The sequence below is a fragment of the Ceratotherium simum genome, chromosome 9, assembly GCF_057802395.1.
Source record: "Ceratotherium simum simum isolate JZ-2026a chromosome 9, ASM5780239v1, whole genome shotgun sequence".
NCBI classification, from domain to species: domain Eukaryota; kingdom Metazoa; phylum Chordata; class Mammalia; order Perissodactyla; family Rhinocerotidae; genus Ceratotherium; species Ceratotherium simum.
In genome coordinates, this window is record NC_141908.1 from 72,535,661 (window position 1) to 72,562,840 (window position 27,180).

The 27,180-nt window shown below is 36.1% G+C and overlaps 1 protein-coding gene across 1 annotated transcript in view; it reads right to left on the reverse strand.

The window, feature by feature from the left end:
* Positions 1 to 27,180, reverse strand: part of DNAH7 (dynein axonemal heavy chain 7) — a 223,261-nt gene that overhangs the window by 124,017 nt on the left and 72,064 nt on the right. Inside the window, exons 20-28 of the mRNA XM_014784701.2 lie at positions 26,058 to 26,256; positions 23,183 to 23,323; positions 19,437 to 19,649; positions 16,141 to 16,250; positions 12,114 to 12,282; positions 9,609 to 9,711; positions 9,361 to 9,488; positions 4,012 to 4,224; positions 1,330 to 1,428 (exon numbers count right to left, since the gene is read on the reverse strand). Coding sequence (XP_014640187.2) covers positions 1,330 to 1,428; positions 4,012 to 4,224; positions 9,361 to 9,488; positions 9,609 to 9,711; positions 12,114 to 12,282; positions 16,141 to 16,250; positions 19,437 to 19,649; positions 23,183 to 23,323; positions 26,058 to 26,256 — 1,375 coding nt within the window. The remainder of the gene's footprint in view (positions 1 to 1,329; positions 1,429 to 4,011; positions 4,225 to 9,360; positions 9,489 to 9,608; positions 9,712 to 12,113; positions 12,283 to 16,140; positions 16,251 to 19,436; positions 19,650 to 23,182; positions 23,324 to 26,057; positions 26,257 to 27,180) is intronic.

Consider the following 27,180-nt stretch of genomic DNA (forward strand, 5'->3'; position numbering starts at 1 on the left):
AGTATATAGTGTTTGCTAAATAAACAAAAATATCTTCTCAGATTGTTTATGCTTGACCCTGAAAGAAGCAGACAACTCCTGAAGATATTTGGTATTCAGTGGCACTCAACCAAGACCAGTACTCCTCATGCTCCCGTCAGGTAGTGAGTTGAAAATAAGTGGAGGTGTCCTTCTGGTCATCACAATGGGGAGGTCTGTAGGGGCGGGGGGTGGGGATGCCAAACGTTCTGCAACGCATGGGACAGTCTCCCGCAACAAGGGATTGTCCCGTTTGAAAATGCCAACCATGTTCCATTTGTGAAATACTGCCCCATAGATTTTCACTGAATGAATACGTAAGTGCATGAGAATACATCTAGTGAGGTATATTTCTACTTTATGAAAATAAATACAGCTTTACTCCTAGAAAATCTGTACAGCGTACTAGTACTAAAGAAACTGAGGGCAAACTTCAGGAAGAAAATCTGAACCCTTTCCTTGTAGATTTGCTTTATAAAATATTTGCACTGCCAGCTCTAAGTACTAAGGAAAGCTCTTTTCAGACCGATGAAACATGGTTGCTCTGGACAGCTGACAACACTGACCACACTACAGGGGCAGCGTCACTGCCTCCTCCCCACGACAGCCATAACGACCTCAGCCTTTACACTCTAGAGGCTAGTTGCCTGGCTCCAAGGCAGCCCAAGTCTGCCCAACATCTAACATTTGTCAGGAGCCCTCAGCCCCCCGAATTTCTTCCATCTGAGATGGGGAAAAGGAAAAGAATGACATCAAATGATAATAGGCAAATTTTAGAACCATCATTCGAATCCTTCTCAATTACTCATAGCCTACTCTTTAAAATATAACAAAATTATTAAGCTTAGTTCTTATCTTAAATTATCTTGAAAAAACAATTTCATAAAAGCCATTGCATTCTTTTAAAGAAATTAAGCTTATTTTTTTATTTCTTCAATCATTAATTTAACAGACATTTACCAAGTACCTATTCTGTGCAAGGGACTCAGTGGTGTGGTAGATTAATTTCCTTCACGGAGCCTAGAGTCTAGTGCAATTTATAGGCAAACATATTTTGTAACTTTTGTGTGCTCATTATATTCTGCAGTAAAAAAAAAAGTACTATTTAAAAATCCCAAGTTGTTGAAAGTCATCCAAAGCAACAAAGCTAACTAAACACACTTCAAATAAAACATGGAATGATCTATGTTTCTCTGTGCCGTACCATTGTTTTCTATAGTGGAAGTTTCTCGTAGGGAGTTGCAAACTTGGACATTTGATAAATACACTATTATAAGAGTTTTGATAAATTGGAATAATAAATGTTCTTACCTCAAAGAGCGGTAAATCATGAGACAAAAATTTTGGCAGATTTACATCAATAATAGATCTAAGCAGCAAGATTTCTTCATTTTCATTTGGATATTTCAGCTGAAAGAGAATACACTCATGATGAAATCTGCATCTGCTAACTGCACCCCTGCATGTTCACACACACAAGCATACAGGCCCCAGAGGCAATTTAAACTCATGCAAAATTGTTGTTCTTATCTATTTTCATATAATTGGGTTGTTATTAATTTTAGAAACTGCCATTTGTACTTGCTGAATTTTCTACTAGTTTATAATAAAAACCTAGGTTGAACTAACTACCTTTTCACAGATGCTCTGGGTAAAAAGCTGTTGGCCATGACTCCAATATAGTTTGGGAGCTGCCATTGCCTGTATATTGAGTAGGAGCTTGCTTATGCATTCAAGACGAGCAATGGGCTGATTGAGTGAAAATAATTATTAAAAGCAGGCAATCATTTTTAAACATGCATTTAAATTTAAAACATATAAACATTTGCTCATTTGCCCATATTTTGAAGCCAAGACCTTTTCTCTGGATGTAGAGTTCTGCGCCATTTTCCTTGCAAAAAACACATCAATAATGTGTCATCTGCTCTGCTCCATTGTGTTGTGTTCTGGTTTGTTTTGTTTTTTAAAGAGGGTCATGCTCTTCAAAGATACTTGTGAGATATTCTAAGTGTAGCATCATTATCAGTATTTTAGGGTTTTTTCAGTCTTATATACTTTTCTTATCCATACCTAATTCAAAGTCAAATTTTTAGCATTTCATCTTTATGGAATCTTTCTTAAACAGTGAATTTAATTTTCATAAAAACAAAACTCTTCTTCTTTTCATGCTTATACATTATCAGTTTCCTCAACATTTGATTGAATGACATAATAACAGTAACATGTCCAACTGGCTTCAGAAAGTTTCAGGAACAAGCAAACTGACCCCGGGTAAGGAACACAGTTCATCTGGTAGAAGCCAAAGGGGGAGGGCAGAGCAGTGCGCTGCCTGCTGGCTGTGGGCTCAGTACGGGCGTGTGTTAGTATGGTCCACAGACAGAGTGGAGAGGGCTGGTTAACACACTAAGTCACTTAAGTAGATGGTGTTCAGGAAATTCATACTAAATTCCAAAACACCTGTGGTATGTCCCCCAAAAATCTCATTGAACTCTGAACTTGTTGCTTATGCCCATAACAAGGTTCACATAATTCACAAAAATCTGAACCCAGTGTTATTTCTCCCAACTTTAATATTTTACTTAACATCTCATTCCAAAGTTTCTCCTATTATCATGCATTTAATTTTCCAGAACCTTCTTTTTTTTTTTTCTCTAGAATCTCTCTGCCTAATAAATTCCATGTTCCTACTTATCTGGTTTTAACTTTACAAAGTCGGTGATGCCTGGCAGTCAAGTTCAGCTGTCTCTGACTCTCCAGAGCTCCCAACGCCAAAGCCAGTCCTGCTCATATGGACTTTGTCTTTGGATCAATCTAACCACACACAAATTATGAAGTGTCAATCTGTTTTGTTATTTGAGAAGCTATTATTTTAAAGCAAATGTATAAACTGTTTCTTAATATAATAGAAACAAACTTCAAAATATTCAAGCCAACACATTCAACAATTCTAAATGAGCTTTTGACAAAGAATGACAGGATTCATTTGCAGGATTCATTTGCTGCGTAACTTTAACAGCTCAATTCTATAGTCAAGATGTCAGTGATGACATACATGAGGACAATGCATTATCTTTCCCATTATCTGACCACAATGTAATCATAACATGCCAGATTAATACAAATTGTTGCTTCTAGTTGCATTTGTTTATTGCAAAACAAAATGACTTGAAGTTATGTTAAGCTAATATGAAATAGAATATCAACACTATATATCAGAATTCTTGATAACATTATTATAGAAGATAAAAATGCATGCCATTGTTCTTAATCATGTAGGATGTATTTTAAAATCTTTATCTTCTACAAATCATTAACATGAAAGTTTTATAAACTTCAAGGTCACTTTTTGCATTTTGCTGTTAACTGTATCCTATCTTGCTTGCTTTCATAAAGAACTAATATACAGTTATATTTCACGGTTCCACAAAATATTTCCAATGAAAAGTTACCCAAGTCTTCAAATATTTGGATTTTCATCTATATGGTTATGATTTATGCTATTTTAAAATGCAAACATTATATTGCAAATCTATTACTGCTAGTCTACAGCTGGCTGCAATTGTGTAATTATATTAAGTGATAATGTTTAGGGACTTTTGTAAATTTAAATTTTTGTAAATTTATTAATTATACATTATTTCCTTTAAAGCTATTCATGTTCATATAAACTGAAAGCCTTCAAAATATTTCTCAGCAGCAAAAAATTTTATTCCTTGGTAGTATCTAGTTTCATATATTTAAAATTATGGAACAGAACTCAAATCACTAATAATTACATGTGTAAAGTTACAAAACATAAAATTTCCTTTTTCACATGTGCAAAATAATCTTTTTTAGTACAATAATTTTTTCAATTTTCAATTTTTTTCAATTTTAGTAACTGAATTTTTTTCAGTTGATGAAACCAACAAGTTATTGGAACTCTGTGAAGACACATGGTTCTGAGATTTACAAATGGGAAATTTATGAGCAAGAAACACTTGAGTTCTCTACCTTTAGATTCCCAGCAGCCGTAAGCACTGATTTCACGGCTCTCATCCCATAGTCATAGTGATGCTGAGATGACAATTGCTCTGAACACAAGCGATATGTAGCCACAATTTTTACTGACAGTGGCCGAGCTGTGACAAACCCACAGGAGTACAGGACTATTTCGGCAATCATGGCATAGTCAGGCACCATCATTGCTACCGTCCGGAAGAGAGCCTATAGGAGTGGAGAAAAGGTGCTTTTAAGAAGACCATCATAAAGATAACTCTTCATTTTATGCATGTTACAACTGTATACCTTTTCTGCAAAATATTAAATTATAATGTCCAAATCATATAAACACTTAATTAAAAAATTTGTCTCTTGTTATTGTTATATAATAAATACATCATTAACTTTTTGTATATTTTTCCTTAAATTATGTTTTAAGAACCCTTTCAAATTTCTATCATACTTAGATCTTTGGTAAATTATTAATTCACATAAATGTTAAGTGTCAATTATATTCTGTTCTTCCTGGGAAGCAACACGTTATAGGAAAAAAGCACCAGACTGCTAGGATGTCCAAAAGCTGGGTCCTCGTCTGGACTAGTGTGGGAGACTGGCCTTCAACGGAGGCTCTCTGGGGATCTAAGTACCTGTCTGATTTGGGGTTAATCAGGTAACCCCTAATAACAAAGCTTAACCCTTTTGAGTCTGCAGTCACCAGGTCAGTCTTTCACTAAGCAAAATAAAGGAAAAAAACTAGAAATGAGACATGCATAATAATTATTAGAGATAAATCAATTTTCCCAGTTATAAAGATACTATTTTCTCATAGTGTTTTAAATATTGTGGGATAAATAAATGTCATGTGATGGTAAGTAAATAGAAAACTGAATAGATTTTAAAACAATAAATAAGAAAATTTAAGTTAGAAGGTTGTGTGTGTCAGGACATACTTCAATAGCTCATGTATTAAAACATGACATTCTTGTACTAAAGAGAGAAAACAACAATATTCTAGAAAAATGACAACTGTATTCAGATAGTGAATGACAATTGTAGTGAATGACAATTGTATTCAGATATTTTATAAATACTTTCTGGGAATTAGTTGAATTACCAAAAACACAAGGCAGATAGAAAATAAGAACATCTTGCTTAAGTGATCTGTTATGACTCTTCCAAGTTGAGAACAAATAAAAGATTCACATCACGTAAGATCCTTCCAACGTATTATGTTAATTACTAGCTAAAGGCCTTAGTACTGCTATTTTATCAATAAGGTTACCATTAAAGAAAGGAAGGAATAAAATGTTACAAATATATAGCTTGAGCAAATAATTTGGAAAAGAGAAGCTTAAGCGAGTGTTCTAACCACTGCATACTTGAGGAAAAAAGAATGCAAGGGAATTACTATACAAATGGTACCACTTTTAAAGGGTAGGCTCTCAACAGCTTTTTTTTTTTAATGAATAAAAGAGAGAATAAGTGAATTAACAAATCAGTCAGTCGGCCAATGGCTATGCTAGGGTGATACAGTCTTTCCACAATAGTACAAATTTCTACTAGTTTGGAGTCAACATCCAGGTCTGCGTGTTGTAGGTTTCCCTCTGACCGTCCTATTTACATTCTCTCAGCACTATTAGCAATATGTCTGTGTGACACCATGAAACAGACATTGGTGGCCAGGAGAAGAAAAAATAGAGCAAGGTAAACCAGTTTCAAGAGGTTATCATAATGTTCCATTTAATAGGAGTCCTCCACCAAAAATTTAACATTGATTCTTATTTATCACAGAGAAAAGCATCCTGATCAAAATATTTTTTTAGACCTAAACTATTATAGTGGTGGATGTTCTAATTTAAAGGTTCTCAAACAAAGTGGATGACGTACTGATATGATATGGTTTGATTTGGGATGTGTCAGAAAGAATTTGTTAGTAAAAGCAATAAGTTTAAAGATAATTTAGTGCTATTTAGAAAAAATTAAATTGGATTCTAGCTTACCCAATAACACACTTTCTTGAGTGTAAAAGAGCGGGGTTATAGATCCAGGTAACATGCAGGGCTTCAATAAATTCCAGTACATGTAATCCATGTGAGCATTACCCTCCATGTACACATACTTCCTAGAGTATGCTTTCAAAGGACTGTATATTGGTACAAAAAAAAAAAAATCCTCAAGCAATAACTTCTTACCGTTTCTTTCCAAAGGACTAGAGATAGATTTCATAAATATTGTGACCTGTTCAGGAATGAGCTAGGTTTTAGTTGAATGAAATGGAGGATTCAGGATCTACTTCACTTTTTTCCCCCATACTGCTGGGGTGTTTCATGCTACATACTCTCTGGAAAGTTATGGATCAAGTTATTGGCTTTGTGACATTAGAAGATCTAGAATATGCCTATTTTACCATGGCTTCTAATACTTAACTAGTCTGAAACAATTATTGAGTATTGATTCTTTAGAATAGTTTCAATATAAAACACAGCTTCTCTAAAGTGGAGATGTGTTTAAGAAATTGCTCTACTATGCAGATTTTATCCAGAATAGGACATCAAAATGGGACTCTTTCTGCATGATATGATAAACACCAGTTACAAAAGTATGCCCAATATGCAAAATTTACAAAGGAAATGTACACAATTCTGCAAACTTCTCACTTACTTGTAGATCGTAAAATATTTGAGAGAGTAAGGAAGGCGGGAGGATTTGTGAAAAGATTTCCATTGTGAGTTCCCACAATCTCCCACTCATCGCCCCCAAGTTCAGTGAGAGCTTGATGGGTATCCTCATATTTGGGGAGATAGAGATTGGTGCCTGATTCATGTCTGGTAAAGAAAAAGCGGCCTATGGTAGCAGGATCAATGTGGCCTTCATTCCCAGAGTTTGTTGGGACAAAGGATGCAAGAGATGCACATGCAAGAGAGAGCCAAGCCAGAGTCACTTTCATTCCTACCCAAGATACCCCCTGGCAAAGTGAGAGCTCTCCAACAGTGAAGTCTACATGGAATCACCCACCAGAGACCCAGGCAGAGAGGAGGGAGTGACAACTGGAGAAACAGAATCCATCATCCAAGTCTCAGGAGTTGCCGGTGGAGAGACCTAACAGAGGAGTCCCCGAGAACCCACCGACATGAGCAGGATAGAAAGATTCAGCTGTAAACCTCTGCCAGGTCAAGGGGCTTCACCCAGAAGGTCATATCTGAACTGTATGTATGTTTAGTAGCTCACTGCTAGCTTAAAGGATGAGTATGAATTTGTCAGGCAGGAAAAGCGGTGATTTAGCAAGAGTGCTCAGAAGGCAGTAAACAGCATGTACAAAGGCATGGGACCTTCAGGGGCTAGTGAGGCCCAGGGTCACAGACAGAAGCAGGGAGACGGCAGTACAGATGCAGTTACAGGTCCTAGTGCAAAGGCTCTTGTAGATCAGAGCCTTTTTCTGTAGGCAAAAAGGAGCCCAGCAGTTTATTAAGTCTGGAAATTATAGGATTAGATTTCTTCCGATGACACTGGTAGCATTATAATGGGGAATTCACCATAGAGAATTTCAGTAGTGATGAGATTGGTGACAAGGGAGCTGTTGCAATAAGACATGCAAGAGAAGACCGAAGAGGGGTGGAAGCGATGCGTGGCAGGGGGACTGGACAGGAGCAGCAGGAATTATAAGACTGGTGACATAGGATCCCTGCTTTTGGTGACTGGCTGACCGACCAGAAGAAGAAGAGGGAAGCTTCAAGGTTGACTCTGAAGACTGATAACAACACTCTCGGGCCCTCAGCAGACTTTTTTTTTAGGAATACATATCTCTTTCATTGCAGACTAAGGCATTTTTTCAAAATTGTTAGGTATTTCCATATATACTTGAAAACAGATGTTCTGTGGCAGCTCTAACCAAGAAGACTGAACAATAGGAGGAACAAGAAAAACAGCTAACAAAATTTGAGAGCAGCTTTTGGCCTAAAGTAGAAGAAAAATACATTAGCCCAAGAACCACAAGGTGAATATTTTGACACTGTTTCAACACGCACAGTAAGTAAAACCATGGAAAAGTCTGCATAGGGCATTAACAGGCTCAACCAATAATGGTCCCAGCGTTTTATGACCAGCTACTCACAGATTTTTGCCTTTACAAATATTTATGTATGAGATTGAGCCTACTGAATAAAAGAAAAACATGAGTGTATAAAAGAACTGCTAAAAAAGAGCTTTCCAATGAAAGCAATGAAAAGTCACAACATGCTTCTTAGATAAAAGAGGATTTACCAGTTTTTATTTTTTAATCATACCTTCCTCCACTAAGGCAAAGTACTAAAACATCTCATCTAACATATAAAAATGCATGGAATGGAAATACAAAAATACTTGGCAGCAATTAGTCGAATCAAAAGTCTTTTTTGTGGAAAAGAAAAATTCCTCAACTAGCCTGAGAAGCTGTCAGTCTAAACATGTGGACAGGGGAAGGAATGTATGATTCAGAGGCAGAAGACTTCGTTTTGGACCCACAACTCCCACTGCATTATTCTTCAATATTGTTCTCTATGTGCTAGCCATAGGTTCATAATTCACCAGAAAAGGACATGAAATGCCCAACAAATATATGGGGAAAATGTTGGATTTCACCAATAATCAAAGTTTTTTTTGTTTTAAGTGAAGATTCTAGTCTATTCAATTAGCAAACTGTTTTGTTCTTTTTATTAAAAAAAAATTAGTGCTGGGTATTAATGTGAATTGAGAATTGATGTGGGATATGAATTGTTTCGACCTCTGTTGGAAGGCAATTTAGCAACACAGCTCTTGGTCCTATGACTCTACCTAAGGAAATATTTTAAAAAGAGAAAAGCCTTAAGTAAAAACTGCCCATTGTAATATTATTTATAATGAAGGAAAACTAAAAGCAACCTAAATGTCCAACAGTAAGACACAGCTCAGTAAATTTATTTACAGTTTGAATTATGTTTATAAAGACAGGAAAATGCTTGTGTTATAATATTAACTTGAAAAAAACACGCAGTATACATAATTGTCTGATTTCAGCACTTAAAACTGGCATTGTAAAAGGCATTTAAAATTGAGGGCTACAAGATAGCAAGCAGTAGAATGAGTACCTTTTTTAGTATCTCCTATATTTTCTATAATTACCACTATTTTTAAAATATAAGTTTTGGAAGCTGCATCTGGTTCATATATTTACTTCTTAAAGGTACTCAAAGCTTTAAAAAATATTTTCTAAAATAGCTGTCTAAAATAGAACATCTCAAAGCAAATATTTTGCATAAAATTCAAGGACAGCTTGTTCTTTCTTTTTATATATTAACTTTGTAAATTACAGAAAGGAAATAGATGATACAATTGCCCCTTCTGTACCTTCAGATTATCTGGCAGTTCTGATCGCCCGGCATATCCAGGGTTCATGGTAATAAAGACGGCGCACGTGGGGTCAAGTTTTAGTTCAGTTCCTTCAAACATTAGTATATCAGCACCTGCATTAATACCTGTGGGTAATCAAGAATTAAATGACTTAGCAATTCCACAGATAAATGTGACTTGTGCCATTCATTACCTCCCATATTTCTACTGTCTTCATATAATGCAAAGACAAATCAGCCCATTACCTCTTTGGATAGTAAGAATTTGTTGAGCAACCACAGACAGTACTTCCAAATCAATTCTGTTAAACTCATCAAAGCAAGCCCAGGCTCCACAAGATAGCAGTCCCTGCGAGAAAAGAGTAATGAAATTTTTCAATTTTATCTGATTGAATATTGCATTGAAATGTTGCATTTTCACCTCATCTTTTCAAGGATTTAATATCCTATCAAGGAAATTGCTTATTCACCTTTATTTTTATTTTTTTTTTAAAGATTTTATTTATTCAGTTTTTCCCCCCAAAGCCCCAGTAGATAGTTGTATGTCATAGGTTCACATCCTTCTAGTTGCTGTACGTGGGACTCGGCCTCACGTTGGAGGAAGTGGTGCCTCGGGGCGCGCCCGGGATCCGAACCCGGGCCGCCAGCATCAGAGCGCGCGCACTCAACCGCCAAGCCACGGAGCCGGCCCTCACCTTTATTTTTAAAGACGGCTTATTTTTTATTACCAATTCACTATTCCGCATGAATAAAGAGTTTGATCAATTGGAAAATTTTCCAATTGATACACAAATTTTTTACTTTCAGATTTAGATGTATACCTGTAATTTCAAAGCTTTTCTTACTTTTTAATTACCAACTGATTTTATTTGGGTTTTCCGTATGGACTCCATAGAAGGGATTGTGATAATCCTCTAAATAAAATGACTTCTGTTGCCAGTGAGACTACTTTGTGGTCTGAGCACCTTAATAGCCAATTAACATAGTTTGAGCCCCTAGTTTGCAATCCTAACTCACAGCTACCTCACAAATATGTGCCATTTGCTCATAAGGAAAAGCTGGAAAAGCAAGCTTGAATAGCTCAGTCCAGATTTACTTTTTTGCAAGATTAATTTAACAAATATTTATTGAATGCACATTCTGTAGATCGTATATGTACGTATGTGTGTTTCATTGAGACCTGGTATGTGCCAGGCATGATGCGTGGCACTTTGTATACATCTTTTGTGCAAGGAAACTAAAGCTATATCCTACAAGACGTTAAGTAATTAACACACGGCCGCACAGCTAATAGTGGCTGATCTTGAATTTGTACCCAGTCCAATCTACTGAACCACACTGGATTAAACAAGAACTCCATGCATGTCAAAGAATAGTATATTTTCATTATTTAGAGAAGACTCTGTCTATGACTTTGATCTCTAATACCCAATATAATAAAAGGATTAGAAAACACAGAGAACAGAATGTTTACGAAGCCACATATTCAGTTCACAGACTGTGAGGTTCTTAACAGAAAGCCCCATGTCTTTTTATTTTGTACCCCCATTATTCAGCATAGTCCTAACACAAAATGTCTGTATAATCAATAAATACTTATCAATAAGCAAATTTAATATTCTTAGTGTATGCATCTATATCAAAGAATTAAGAATATCATTATAGAGATTCAAAAATTGAGTAGTACATACCAGATTTTTCTTTAAACGTTTAGGAATATAATGGCTGTTCAAACTACATGTGGATCTTTTAGATTTGCTATTTCTTTCTTAAATAATTATTAGAACAATAATCATTACAGAACATGATTAAAATAGTAATTGGTCATTCAGATGTTTTCTTGATATTTTATTTATTGTAATTTTGACTTTTTTTTTTACTCTTATTCTACTTGTTTCAGCATCACAAATGTAGAGACTTTTTATATTCCACATCTGTTATAAAATGACCAGGCCTTCGTTCAGCCAGGAACAGTTTACTGTATGGGGTAGGATTGGTATATTCTTTTGTGTTAGTTTGGTTACTTTTCAAAATGTTAACTTTTTCTGGAGAAGTTTTGGAAAAGTCAGGTTACAGAATCTTTAAAATGTACTTTGAAAAATTATAGAAAAATAGAAATAAAACAAACAAATAAATAAATAGAACCCATAATCCCAAATGGATAATTTTGTGTTCAATTGTAGCACCTAACATTTTAAGGAATAACAGGCTGTAGCAACAAAGTGCTAAAATGACCAGATGTCCATGGGTTTATAAAGACTTTACATCTTTAATTCCCCCTCTTGCAATCTTACAGACTCATAAGAGGGAGAATTTGACTCAGAATAAGAAAAAGACAAAACCAGGATTTCAAGTTCACCAAAAAAGATTAACTAGAATGTGTCTACAAAGTGAATTATTGAATCATAACTTGCTAATAACAAGATGTACAGGTTAAAGAAGGCTTTATATTCCCACAATCTTTATACCATGTAGTGGTTCTCGAACTTTCAGCTGCCCCAGTGCATTGGAGGGACATCACTCATTCCTGTCAGTGATATTGACCCATTATAGCAGGGACTGGAGAGGGAGGTAGAGCTCCTTCTCAAATAAGCTTTTTATATAACCCTACTGCCCTTGAGAATTATTGAGATAGTACTTTAATTTTAACTTAAACTACAGTAAGTCTTTTACTTGCATTAGTTTCATTATAAATAATCTTCTTCTCTGACCAGTTATCATATTGTAAAGAAATGAGGAGTCAATTCAAACCTTAAAGAATTTTCCTAAAGCCAGATAATCCAATCCATCAGAGCAGTTGAAAACAACACATTGTTTGGCTACAGCTTTTGCTAAATCTTTGGTAGTTTCAGTCTTTCCAGTGCCAGCTGGCCCCTCAGGTGCTCCTCCAAGGTGCAGGTGAAGGGCTCCAAATAAGGTTCTGAAACACAAGAAAAAAACAATTTTTGTAGAGTAATGTGATTTTTTTTCATATACATTCTTAAAGAAGGAAAAGTTTAACCCGAAAGCCAAATTTTCCACTTCCTCTTCAATAATTTCTTCCTTCTCACTAACCTCTGAAAATCTTTGACTGTGCATTACTTTGTCTTTTATTATATTTTACTTCTGAAAAGCTGTATATATGACAAAATCAGAACAAATTCATGTTTGAAATTCAATGCTGACTTATGGTCACTACGGAGAATTCAGCTAATCCTGAACGACCAAATCTCCCTCCTGCAAGCATATGTAAATGCTACATAAAGGAAAACAGTTTTTGAAATACATGGCCATTTTTGAAAGACTGAAAAGGAAATTACCAATGAAGAGGGAATGCAAAGGTGGAAAAGTAACTAAGTGCTCCAGTGTAGAGGTGCATATTGTTTTGGGATCTGCATATAAACACAAGTTTATTTATGGCCACACAGAAACAGAAAATAACTTCTTAGAACTGAGCAAGGTGAGGAGCTGGATGGATTCACCTCTATAAACCTAGAAGCCTTTAAAGGCTGCCTTGTCTCTAAATGGGAACTAAAATTACTCCAGCAACCGACTCAAGAGAGATAAAGAAGAGTCAACTACGGAAGAGACAGGAAGCTTACCCTTCATGCAGGGCCCAATGAGAAGCCTACATCATTCATAGGGGTGGGGTCCAAATTCCACTACCCATGGGCACATGAACCCAGACTGAGAAATTAACATTAAAATTTTGTTCTGGACCCGAGAAAAGCCTAGAGCCCTTCTCAGAGATAAATGTGAAACGGTTCCACAGGGACACCTCCACAGCTGAGAACATGTAAGACTGTATGGAGAAACAACCCTACTAAAATGAGCTCACAGTTAAAACTGGAGGGAGAGACATCAGACTTAGGAGTCAGACTTGCAGTGGCAAAGGCAGATGGGCAAAGGTCTGGGGGGTTACTACATACATGGCACTCTGCCTTCTTTGGTATCCTGGTGGTTTGTTCAATGAGATTTTAAATGAAAAGCAATAGACATCAGAAAATTGTGAGGAAAAAAAGTCAAAAAAAGAGACAACTTGAAATCTAGCAAAGAAAAATATAATCATTGAACTTTTAAAAACTGAATGAACACATTAAATAGCAGAATAAACATAAAGAAACAGAAGTATGCACTAGAAGATAAATATGAGGAAATCACCTGGGGAGATACAGAGACCAAATAGAATAAAAGTTAAAAGACATAGAAGAAAGAAGGAAGAGAATGGGGAAAAGGCAAAGTTTAAAAGGCAATGCTGAGAATTTTCCAGAACTGAAGAAAGACATGAACTGAAAAAGTCCCAAGTAGGATAAAATAAAAACTCATCCACATTTAGTAACATTACAGTGAACATCAACAATAAAGAGAAAGTCTTAGAAACTACAATAGAGAAAATTACCTACAAAGGAATAATAATTAGAATAACAGTAGCAATGAATGCCAGCAGAATAATATCTTTGGCGAGCTGAGGGAAAATTACGGTTCATCTACAGTTCTATACCTAGCTAACCTATCATTTAATAATTGAGTGAAGACCAAAAAGAAGAGAGGCATGTTTACACAAAGACTGACAGATCTCACTACTTGCAGAGCCTCGCTGAAACAATTACTCGAAGATGTTGCCTAGTAAGGAGAAAAAATAAACCAAAAATAAGGCAAAGGAAGAAGCAATAGTGAGTAAAGACAATGATAAAATTTTTGGTAAACCTATATAAATACTAGTCGTAAGAATATGTAACAGTATCTAAATAGAGTTCTTTCTGTCTTCGAATTTTGACTAAACTCCAAGCTGAGAGCAATGTATGCCAGATCATCTCATCTCATAGATAGTGAGATTGGTCACCTAGCAGCAGGGCATGTAGAATTGGCTAGGAAGACTGTAAATGAGAGGCCAGGAGTGAGGATTCTGCTGGGAAGAGCTGTTGGCGTGCTGTGGATTTCCCCTCCCTCTGTATGGAGGAAGAGAGAGCAGCATTTGTCCCTCTCCCAAGCTAACTGAGGGGGCTTTAGGGAACTACTCGGAAAGCTTGGCACATTGGCCTCTGGAGTATGTGGAACACAGGAACTGGGAGCTGATTCACAACTTAAAATATTTAAAGTCAAGAGAATGCCTGCAGCTTCTCCCGACGGCAGAGCGGGGGAAAACAGGGACAGTGAGAGAGGTGTACTCCTACTGCTGGCAAAACAAACGCGGGTGTCTCATCTGACCAGATCCAGATCCCACCGGGAGGGAGCCAGATCTGAGTCATGCGGAATGACTGTGCAGGGACCCTGCGAACGAGGCCTACCTAGAATCAGAGAAGACCCCAAGAGGGCTCGGTATGTGGTGGACCTCAGACAGAGGCTGAAGGAAGAGTCACCAACCGCCAGCCAGAGAAGGCATTTTCCACAGGGGGGAGAATCCAGTGACCGGGGCTCCAAAGAACCCACATAAACATCCCCTGGGAGATCTGGCCCTTCTGGGCTTGTGCCCTCACTGAGGGCACTAAACAGCCGAGAGATAGCTGTCACAAAAGACACTTGCCACATATAACCTACCACTCCCTTTCCGTCTCCCCTCCTCCACCAACCCCCAACACTGGAGGAGCCAAAAAAATAAGCTATTGAGGGATGGATGCGGAAGACAGGGATAAAAATGACCACAGATTGAGCACGTTTACCTTCCCAAATGCAGGCCCTGAGCTTGAGTCAGGCTCCAGCTGGGGGAGAAGGGAAGTTGCAAATTGGATGAAAGATATTAACTTTGATATTAGACTTAAGCGGACTTTTTTTCTGGTGAGGGAGATGGGCCCTGAGCTACCATCTGTTGCCAGTCTTCCTCTATTTCGTATGTGGGATGCCACCACAGCATGGCTTGATGAGTGGTGTGTAGGTCCACGCCGGTGAACCCTGGGCGCCGAATCGGAGCGTGTGAACTTAACCACTATGCCACCGGGCTGGCCCCTTAAGTGGACTTTTAACATCTGAATAAAATAACACTGTTCATTAATATCTTAGAGAAACCAGACAGACTAGAGAATCTATCCTAGATTTCATCCAGGAATGGGGAAAAATATTATAGAGTAAGTTTAAAAGGACAGTGATAAGAAAGAATAAAATTGCTTTTGCTTGCATCCTGAGACTGGTTTAGTCAATAAACTAGGTAAAATGACTAATTTTTTGGAAGAAAACGAAAAAAAAAGTTTAATTTAGTATTTGACAATAATTTGGAATATGAGAGATGGTAACTTGGAGTTAAAGTAATTAAAGCCCTTTTATTATTCAGAAAGACGATAAAAAAATGTAACTGTAAATACCTATGAGAAATCTAATGGAGCCATCCAGCGGGCACATGTGTGGTGAAGGCTTACAGGAGAGTCCTTGGCTGCGGGTACAGATCTGGGCATCTTCAGGATGGCGGCTGTTAAAGCCTGAGAGTGGATGCAAACATTCAGGGAGCCGTGAAGCGTGAGACCAAACACCACATGAAAACAGAATTCTAGAAAATTCTGTATCAGGGAAAGGAACAGGATGCCTCAAGTGATCCAAAAGGAAGAGTCAGAAAGTTCCAAGAAGAAAGGAGAAACGAACAATGTCAAAAACAGCAATGCATGATAATACTTAGAGCTCCAGAGCGGAAAGGAAGAAGCCAGCAGAGAAATAAACTGAAGATCAAACTGAGAGGAGAATTAAATGTGCAGGAAAAGATAACATAGGATACATTTACCAGGTGGAGGACAATTTGGTACTTTTAAAGAAATTAGTGGTCTAGGGGTGAGTTACAGTGGTTTCCAATAGATCCTTAAATTAATGAGTGTACCTGTAACATCGGTCAGTGAGGGGAGTAATAACCAGCCTAGGGGAATTACCCAGGTACTCATAACCATATCGTAAACCAGCATTGATCATCTTTGTTTCTAAATGATTTTCCTAGGATAAATCAGATAAAATGAAGTTAGCTTAAATAATAAAATTTTAGATAATATGAAATCTCAAGCTCTTTAATACATAATAGCCATGTTGTAAACATGACCTTTAAAATTCACTTTTCAGACATCATTTAATTCAGTAGAAGAATTCAATATCTAATTTCCTTGGATAAGTAATTGAAGTCACTGGCTTCCATTTTTCCCATATACTATCTTTGGAAAATATATTTGTTTCTTATCTCCCCTATATTTTCTTTTCTTTCTTTCTTTTTTTTTTTTTTTACTAGCTAACACTTTTTTTTTTAATTAAGGTATAATTGACATACACTATATCAGTTTAAGGTGTACAATATAATAATTCAATATTTGTGTATATTGCAAAATGATCACCACAATAAGTCTAGTTAACATCCATCACCATAGATAGTTACAGATTTTTATTTCTTGTGATAAGAACTTTTAAGATCTACTGTCTCAGCAACTTTCAAATATGCAATACAGTATTATTAACTATAGTCGCCATGCTTTACATTACATCTCCATGACTTATTTTATAACTGGAAGTTTGTACCTTTTGACTCTCTTCACTCATTTCTCCTCACTCCCATCCTCCCCACCTCCCCCAGCCTCTGGCAATCACCAATCTGTTCTCTGTATCTATGAGCTTGTTTTTTTTTTTTTTTTAGATCCCACATACAAGTGAGATCATATAGTATTTGTCTTTCTCTGTGTGACTTATTTCACTTAGCATAATGTCCTCAAGACCCACCCATGTTGTTGCAAATATGGCAAGATTTCATTTTTTATGGCTGAATAATATTCCATTGTGTGTATATACCACATTTTCTTTATCCATCCATTGATGGACATTTAGGTTGTTTCCATATCTTGGCTATTGTGAATAATTCTGCAATGAACATGTGAGTACATATATCTTTTCAAGTTAATGTTTTTGTTTTCTTTGGATAAATACCCAGAGGTAGAATTGTTGGATCATATGGTAGTTCTATTTTTCATTTTTTGAGGACCATCCATACTGTTTTCTGTAGTGGCTGCACCAATTTACATTCTCGCGGATAGTGCACAAGGGTTCCCTTTTCCCCACATCCTCACCAGCAATTATCTCTTGTCTTTTTGATAATAGCCATTCTAACACGTGTTAGGTGATATCTCATTGTAATTCTGATTTGCGTTTCCCTGATGATTAGTGATGCTAAACATCTTTTCATGTACCTGTTTGCCATCTGTATGACTTGTTTGGGAAAAGTCTATTCAAATCCTCTGCCCATTTTTAAATCAGATTTTTCGTTTTTTTTTTTTTTTTTTTTTTTTTTGCTATGGAGCTGTATGAGTTCTTTATATATTTTGGATATTAACCCTTATCAGATATATGCTTTGCAAATGTTTTCTCCTACTCAGTAGGTTGCCTTTTCATTTTGCTGATGGTTTCCTTTGCTGTGTAGAAGCTTTTTAGTTTGATGCAGTCCCACTTGTTTATTTTTGCTTTTGCTATCTTTGTTTTGGTGCCAAATCCAAAAAATCATTGCCAAGATTGATGTCAAGGAGCTTAGCACCTATGTTTTCTTCCAAGAGTTTTATGGTTTCAGGTCTTACATTCAAGTCTTTAATCCATTTTGAGTGAATATTTGTGTATGGTAGAACATAGTGGTCCACTTTCATTCTTTTGCATGTGGTTATCCAGTTTTCCCAACACCATTTATTGAAGACTGTCCTTTCCCCAATGTATATTTTTGGATCCTCTGTCGTAAATTAATTGGCCATATATGTGTGAGTTTATTTCTGGGCTCTGTATTCTGTGTTCTATGTGTCTGTTTTCATGCCAATACCATGCTGTTTTCATTACTATAGCTTTGTAGCATGGCTTGAAATCAGGGAGTGTGATGCCTCCAGCTTTGCTCTTCTATATGAAGACGGCTTTGGCTATTTGGGGTCTTTTGTGGTTCCATACAAATTTTAGGATGGATTGTTCTATTTCTGTGAAAAATGCCATTGGAATTTTGATAGAGATTGCATTGAATCTGTAGATTGCTTTGGGCAGTGTGGTCATTTTAACAATATTAATTCTTCCAATCAATGACCATGGAATATCTTTCCATTTATTTGTGTCTTCTTCAATTTATTTCATCAATATCTTCTAGTTTTCAGTACAAGTCTTTCACCTCCTTGGTTAAATTTATTCCTAGGTATTTTATTCTTTTTGATGCAATTGTAAATGAGATTATTTTCTTAATTTCTCTTTCTGATAGTTCATTATTCTCCTATATTTTCAATCATCTATTCAATTTGTTCTCACTATAGAGTGGATATTATAATTATCATCATTTTACAGATAAGGAAACTGATGCTTAAAGAGAGTAAGTAACTTGTCTGAGTCGTACATCTGGTAAAGGGAGGATCTGGCATGTAAAACAATGATTCCACAGACTGAGCTCCTAACCACTATACACACCGACTCTCACACGGTTTTGCAGGTTTCTGGTTCTTGTTTCTCCTCTCCTCCCACCCTGTATCTCCCAAGCCTTTCACAAAAGCAAACATGACGAGAACTTTCAAGTCCATATCCAGTCATCAGCTCTCTCTTCCCACTCTCAACAGACCCGGCCTTGTCCACTGTACTAACTGTTCCTGCTCCTCCTGCCCTCTCAATGGTAGCTGCCATCACCATCCACCTGGATGCCCTGATAAAACCTTCCTTCCGGATCATGTTTCTAGTTCCTTCAGTTGATCAACAAAAGGGAACTTTAATCACTAAATCAGACTAAAACAGTCTGATTCATACATTCTTTAGATGTATCAGGAATCTAAAAACACAGTTTTAAACTGACTAGTTCCAACATTTTGCAGATTCAGCAAGCATAATGATTCATTTCAAATGAGTAGTTTTTTTATAATTACTCATAATTTGTGTGTGTCTATATATATATGTATTTCTATATAACTATGCATTTTGATATGGATTTGGATATAGATATAATTTTTGTACGGATGATATAGATATAGTTTTTGGCTGCCTTAATCTTCAATCTGGAGAATGCTTGTTTGAGTATAGTCAGCCGTCAGCAAAAAATCCTATATTACTGATTCTATCCCATGTGAGCAAGCCAGCACAAATTAAAAAGCTCTGAGCTGAAAATGCTGTGTAATAACATTCAGTGATATCACTTACTTGCCAATAGTACCTAAGCTGACTTAACCATTCGAAATCAGTGTCATCATTAACTTTTTTGTTAACAAGTGATGTGAGGACATCTCTAGCATGGACATCCAGCACCACGAGGGCTCCCAGAGTAACACGATTCTGCTTGGACAATTTGCCACGGACCAAGGTAACAATATCATCAATTTGTCTGTTACATTTTTCCAAGTATTGCTCAAGAGCCTGAAAGAAAATAAGATACGGTTACTCAATGTGATCAGAATCCTTTTGAACAAAACCATCTTGAACTAGCATGTATACAGCGTAGTCTCTTCATTTTTATCAGTTTTCCATAGGATATAAAAATAATCAGTTTTTCTTATTACAAAGGTATTAGGTGGACAAACCCAATCTGGCCAGATACAGTGGACATACATGGTTTGTGTCTATCCAACATCCTTTCCTCTCCTATTTCTACTCCTCTAAGCTCTGTGGTTCTGGTGAGCTGTCAATCATATTGCCCCATCTCCATGGCAACATGAAGGAGGGGATGTGTGACCCAACCAGAGCCAATCATAGTTCTTCCCAGGGACTGCTATACAGATAGAGAAAAAAGTGCCTTTCACTAGGCTTGGTAGAGCCTCTGAGTATGCCAATCTGAACTACTGCAAGCCTCCATCCCCACTGCAGAATAAAGCCTGCCAGAGACCAGTAGAGATGAAAGACAGACAATGAAAGAGAAACTGCAGCAGCGAGGAAGCCCTAAGAGCCTGATTCTGACTCTCCTCCTTGGATCCCAAGAGTCCTTCTAGTGCTCTTGTGTAAGCTTTCTGAGTAGGATCTGTGTCACTTGAAATGTAATGATTCTAATAAACAAAACATCTAACATTTTAGTTGATGGTGAGCTAATGCCAGTTCTAAGGACCAGGCTTGCTTCAGGATTTCTTTTCTGGTGGGTAAATCTAATTAGTAAGGTAAAAAAGAGAACAAGGTTTATGAAAATCAAATTAGAATCAATGAAAACTGCTGTGCTTAAGGGAAGTGTCAATATGCTCCAGCAGGCTGATGTGGTCGCCTTCTTCACTCTGATAATATTTAATAAACATTGTGCACCAATGGGTTTATTTTACTCCTTTAGGGCCAGGTAAGGACAGCAATGAAACTAAAAGTGAGGACCAAGAATGAGAAAAAGTTTAAAGGATAGAGTTGAGGATTGAGAATTGTTTCTCTAAGGGACACTTTTCTTATTCCTTAAAATATTTTAGCTTTTTTTTAATTTTATTTTTAAGGAAGTCATTTTTTCCAAAGGTTTGGTGCTTGAACACTATTTCCTTTATATTATTTACATGATTAATTACCATTAATTTGCTTCTTAAGTAGTGAAAAATAAACTTCTGTCCCACTCATGTTTAAATAACCTTACGGTTATTATGGTGTTTAAATTCTTGGAGCCAATTAGTGAATTTAAGTATATTGAATATATAAATCGGTAAAAACAGTTTTGATTCTAGGAACACAAGCTACGCCAGTTGGTGCATCTTAGTTTCCTCTTCAGTAAAAGTCAAGATCTCTGAGAGTCTTACCAGTTCTCACATTCTGTAGGTCAAAACAAGATATAAAGTAAAAATTTAATGTTTGGACCTGACAGTATAAATTATATGTCCATTAGAATTTCTTACTATTTACACTAGCAGGATGTATTTTCCTATACTAGAAAAACAGATTTGGAACTAAAATTTAGCTTCAAACTTGTGATAAACTGAGTTCTTTAGGAACTATATTATACAAATAATGAGAATTCAGATTAGCTAGGCTGAAAAAAATCATGATATTAATAGTTTTTTTTGTTACGTTTTATTCCTTGTAAACCATTCTGTACAGTGAGCTAATGAATCTGAAGGTAACAACTATTATATTCAGCCAAAATAAACCTTATCTGTAATCAAATATTTTTATCATACTTAGATCCTTCCACATATATACAATGATATACTGACTCAAAATCACATCAATATTTGCAATATTCCAAGCTCTGTGACAGCGGTGATTCTTTCATTCATTTTTTAGCCCCTGTAATGCTTCATATGGTGTAGTTCCACAATCAACATTCACTGAATAAATCAATGGAAACACAGATCCTGAGATGAACAGCTCCTCTGGGAGTGTGACAGTATAACATGTTGCTATTATAGGATGGATTCCCATTTTGGCTTTCTCTATGAATGCCTCTATACCTGCACCATATTACGTGATTTGAAAAGAAATTGAATAGACTAATAAAGGAATAGTAAATAAATAACTCCATCTCAGTGTCAGTGGATACTGTTGTAAACCAAAAAAACTATTTGTATCTGTATGCAATATGGCAAGAACTATAGGCAGATAGTTTTGAGCAGAGGATACATTGAAATGGGAGTGACCTAAATTGTATGTCCCTTGAGATTCAAATTATGCTTGAGAGATAAGTGGAAGCATGAAAGGACTGTAATTTACACTTTGATGATCTACCTCAACTCCCGCCTTTCCCAGCCTGCTTGGAGTAGGACCAGAGAAAAATGTGGTTTTGACAGAAAGGTAGAGGTTTGATAAACACCACATTTAAACTGAAGAAATTGGGAAGATATCTACAAATTTGTCTGATTTGCTCACATTTGCTTCTTTGTTCCCTCCAGACTATTTCCTCACATTGGTGAGTGATAAAGTTGGTATGGTGGTTTGGGGGGCCAGCAGGCAAGAAGGGAGATTCAGGAGGCTACATGTCCCCCAGTAGCCCACACTGGCAATGGAGGAATCCCTCTGTGTGGGGAGGTTGGTGAGTGGTAGCTTAAAAATGAAATGACAAGATGAATTCTCTGGACCCACTGAGGAAAAAAGAAAACTGCACATGGGTCCAGACAGCCAAGAGCCCAGAAGTAACTCCAAGGGCTTACGGCTGTTAGGGAAACCCTCATTCCCCAGTGCTCTGGTGTCCATGAAGAAAGACTCTTTCCTGAAAATCCTCGACTTCCTGCCCTATGCCCTTATCCCTTCCCATAGAGGAGTAAGCAGTGACCTGCTGGTAAGCTGCAGTAAACTAAGCATGTGTCACTCAGCTCCTTCCTCTTTGGGATCTGCCTGCTTACAGAGCATACGAGTCTCTCTCAAACCCCAACACTCACCACTGTTCAACAATACCTTAGAGTTAAAGACGATAATATTGAATTCCATGTCAAAAATATATTTAAAACTCATGGCTTTAAACAAAAGATCTACAATTGCTAGATTCCAATTGGTTCCTTGGTCAAGTGAAAGTTGACCTGCTTGAAATCCTATCTCAAGGATAGGAATGTTGCATTGAATGTACTTTCTGTTTTTAATTAATAATGGCAATCCAATTAATAATATTATTAAATTCATATATCTAATATATTAGAATATTTAAACTTAAGTATCTTCAAAATGTTAACAACTATTTATTCAAAATCACTACACTAAAAATAAAAATAGTCAAAATAAGTCAACTGATACCTGGCCTTCATAGGGTAGTTTTACTCAAGGCATAAAAGAGAATTATATTATATTCTTTCCTCCTAATCTTCCTGAGTTTAGGAATTTTCTCAGTCCTATTATCATTCTGTTTTTAAAAGCACAAAAATGTATATAATAACAAGATTGAGGCTCAAGTACTCCTGACTTTTTGAGTGGATTGTCTTTGTTTTATTTTTTAGAATAAGTGTATTCTGGCAATAATAACTATTGAAAAAATGCTGGAAAACATGGGGGTAATAAAAGCTTACCTCTTGCCCCTTTGAAATAGCTGTTTGTACTTCTGTTGTCCAAAAGGTTTGAGATACACAGAGAACTGTCTGTCCAGGCCAATCCTTTACCCAGTCAATTCGTTCATATTGTGTATAGGCAAAAATTGCAATTCCAATTACCTGATTGAAAAGGAAAATGCTACAGATGAACAGTTTCACACTTTACTTGAATGAGCTGTACGATGAAGAGCTAAACTCCTAAATAGATGAACTCATAATGCTCAACCTTTTACAACATCTTAGCCAATTATGGAGATTCAAAGCAAGTGATTAGACTATTTAAATTCAAGTTTATTCATATACCTGTAAGTAAAACAAATATATTACATAGCATTTTATTTTGCTGATACACAACCAATTTGTGTGAACCACATTATATCAAATATTTATTTGACCAACTGTAGCCAAAGACATCCTAGATACATTTGGATTGAACAAGCACAAGCAATTTTATTGCAAAACGTAAATTCAAATAATTCTAAAATGGGATGCATAGAATTCATAGATAATAATTTTCTCTGAAGCTAATCAGATCTCCACTTAGCCATCTGTACGTGTACATGCACACTCAGGCAATTCCTCTGAAGCTCCCCCTGTGTTTCCAGACCTCACTGCCTCTCATCCTATAGTTTGATGCCCAAGGCAGTGATGACAGGGATGGATGTATAATTCATTCACAGAGAGTTGAGAGCTGTAAGTCAGAAAGTCTAATTCATGTACTTTGCTATATGTTTTCAGTGGATTGATATACCCACTTTCTCTATCAGCCATCAGTGGGAAACATTCTAATCTATTATATGTATCAACCAAAAATAATAACATCATCTGTGAGGTGATACCCACTTTAATATCTGAATTTCAGAAAAGATTATCAAAATTAGATTTTTCTGAGAAATATGTAAGGATGGGTGAACCTTTCTGAATTTCTAGTCTAGCTAGGATATTTATAGAGCTGAAAAGAGATGAAGGGCAGTGTTGGCTATTGATAATAAAGAAGATTTAAAAGGCCAGAAGAAGCCACAAGAAAGGGCAGGTGAAAATGAGCAACTGAGAGATGGGAGAAACAGAAAAGAATAGAAGGTACAGTGGAGAAATGTCAAGGATGGAATAAATACATGTTCTAGAAGAACACTGTGGAGAGAACAAGAGAAAGACATTAAAATCTAAATCACAGATTTCTATATAGCTAGATGAGGAGAAATATCATTACGTAAAGTTCTACAATATTGTATGTAAAACATATTATATCTATGTATGCCATATGTATATATGTCCATGTGTATGTGTATATATGTGTGTGTATGTGTATATATATACTATATTTATATACTATGTATATACTATATATAGTATATATAATAACTATATTTGGGGGTAGCAAGCTACATTGGCAAATGTGCCAAGAACACGATTTTTTTTATTATTTGCAATATTGACACAAAATTCACTTAATTTAGGCATGCAGTAGCCTTTCAGGCATGCAAATACATATAGCACAACAGAGTAAGTAACAGATATATCTCCTATTTGTAATATTTTACATGCATTTTCTTGCATATTTCACTAACACAAATTTACACATGAACATTTGGGGACAATATTTCCTACACAATTTCTTGCCGCCCCATCTTAATGCTCTGAAATGGCAACCAAAATATTTTCTCTAAGCACTTTGACAAAATTAAAAGAATAGTTGAAATAGTATCATATACGTGTAAAATAATGAATTACCACTGTATACATCAATAAACAAACCACGTCACCCAATTCAATGCTGCTAAGTAGTGGTCAAAGCAGAATTCATCTGTATTGTTAACAGCTGCATAAATGGGGATGCTCTTTGTCAATACTTATCAAGGCCTATGAAAGCTTATCCTCTTTAGCCCAGTGGTCCTACATATAAGAAGTAATCATAAGAAAATAAATAATTCAATCAAAGAAACTAGCTATATGCATAAGGATATTTATTATAATTTAATCTATGATAAGAAATGGGAAACTATCCAAAAGATTTTCCATCTATTGGAAAAATATTAAGCAGGCAGATATTAAAACTATATTTAAGAAAAAGAAGGATTAAGACACATTATGTATATTAAACACCTAGATTTCAATGAATTTTGTCAATCATGTATGAGAGATCTGAAAAAGTAATGAAAACTCTTATTGATTAGGACCTGATACCATCTTTCCTTCTTATTCTTGCCCTCATGCTCCCCTGCTCAATTACGATTTTTATTCTTGATGAGGAACTTGAATGCTAAGTCCACCTTATAGTAAAAAATGAATTTAAGTGCTCAATTAATCTCTATCTGTTGCCATGACTTGAAGTTTTCTACTAACAAAAATAATTACAAGTGATTGAGTTGATAATATGTTTTATCAGATGTGGAAAATGTGAGGTTACCATTAATTGTAGGAAGTACTTCTGATTTTCTAACATTTTGGTACATATTTTATATATACACAGAACAAAAGGATTCACCATAGAAACATACACGTCAAGGAGATTGATGTGAAACTGAAGAGTGGTGCTTCCAAGGCAAGACTAAAGACAAACTGTGTAGACCAAAGTGTGTTTAATTAATGATGAAAGCACTGGCATGCGGCTGCAAGAAATGAGACAGACTCGTGACTAAAGCTCAAGTTTTCTGTAATATGGATGGTATTTTGTCCCCCTTTTCAAGTGAGTCACCACAAAATTAATACCATAGACCATATCTTTGCCTTCAAGCTATTACAATCAAGTTGGTAACTCATGACTCAATTTCTGTCTAAATAACAGTGCATTTATCAACGATACATTAATATTCTATCATCTTCACTAGAAATAATAATAAATATAGCTGGCTACCTTGTGGATGGACTTAATCATAATTCTCTCTAACTCAACCAACCACTTCTCCACTTGACCTCTGGCTTTGGCTGTTGAAATGGTCTCCACGAGTTCCACAACCTCGCCTTCACTACTCTTCATGTGAGTAATGTCTAAAGTTTCTGTAAATTCTACTTTTGCAATTCCTTCAAAACATTTCTTCAAGTGAGGTTGCACCCTGTCAGGAAAAAAAACGTGTAAGAGAATTAACCAAATGAAAGCAATTCCTTAAGTATCAGTATTCTTTGTGCACCAATCTTCATTCAAAATTCATAAATGTGCATGATGTGTTAGGCCCCTGCTAGATGTTGCTGGAGATGAAATGCTGAGGGAAAAAAAAAAAAAAAAGACACACTCCCTGAATGCATGGATTACACAGTCCAGTGGGAGGTCATCATTAATTGAAAATCACAAAAAATGTGTGAAATTACAATTATAATAAGAGCTACAGAGGAGACGTCCACGAGGCTTTGTTTCCAGCACACTCAACTGAAAGATGTTAAAAGTAACATAAGGAGCAAACCAATCTTGACTAACAGGTAATACACTAACCTGAAGAATCTTCAAATGCACAAAAGGAGCCATTTCAACTGGGACCTTCAGAGACAGCTTGCAAATTATGAGCTGAGTTCAGTGCATTCAGTACTTTACAGTTTACTAAGTCAACTGCTTTGAAGGTACTCAACTTCAGTCTATTTGTTGTAATACAGATGGAACTGACTAAACCCCTCACTTTGGGCACATCACCAATAACCAATTGAATTCATCATTCAAAGGTGCAAAACAGAAGCAGAGTATAAAAACTCAAATGGAAATCTGAGCCTAAATTTATATTTTTGTCTGGATTATTTGTCTCCTATTTTGAAGGCATAAAACACAAAATTAAATTTGTTTAACAAATATCTATTCACTGTCTGCTATATACCAGACACTCTTCTAAGGAATGAGGAATCAGCATTGGGGGAAAGAAACAGTCAAAAATCTCTGCTTGGAGAGATCATGGATTAATTGAGCACTTAATCATGGAGCTTATATTCTGCTAGAGGAAATCAAACAGTGAACAAATAAGCACATTATAGAGTAAGCCAGACGATAAAAAGTA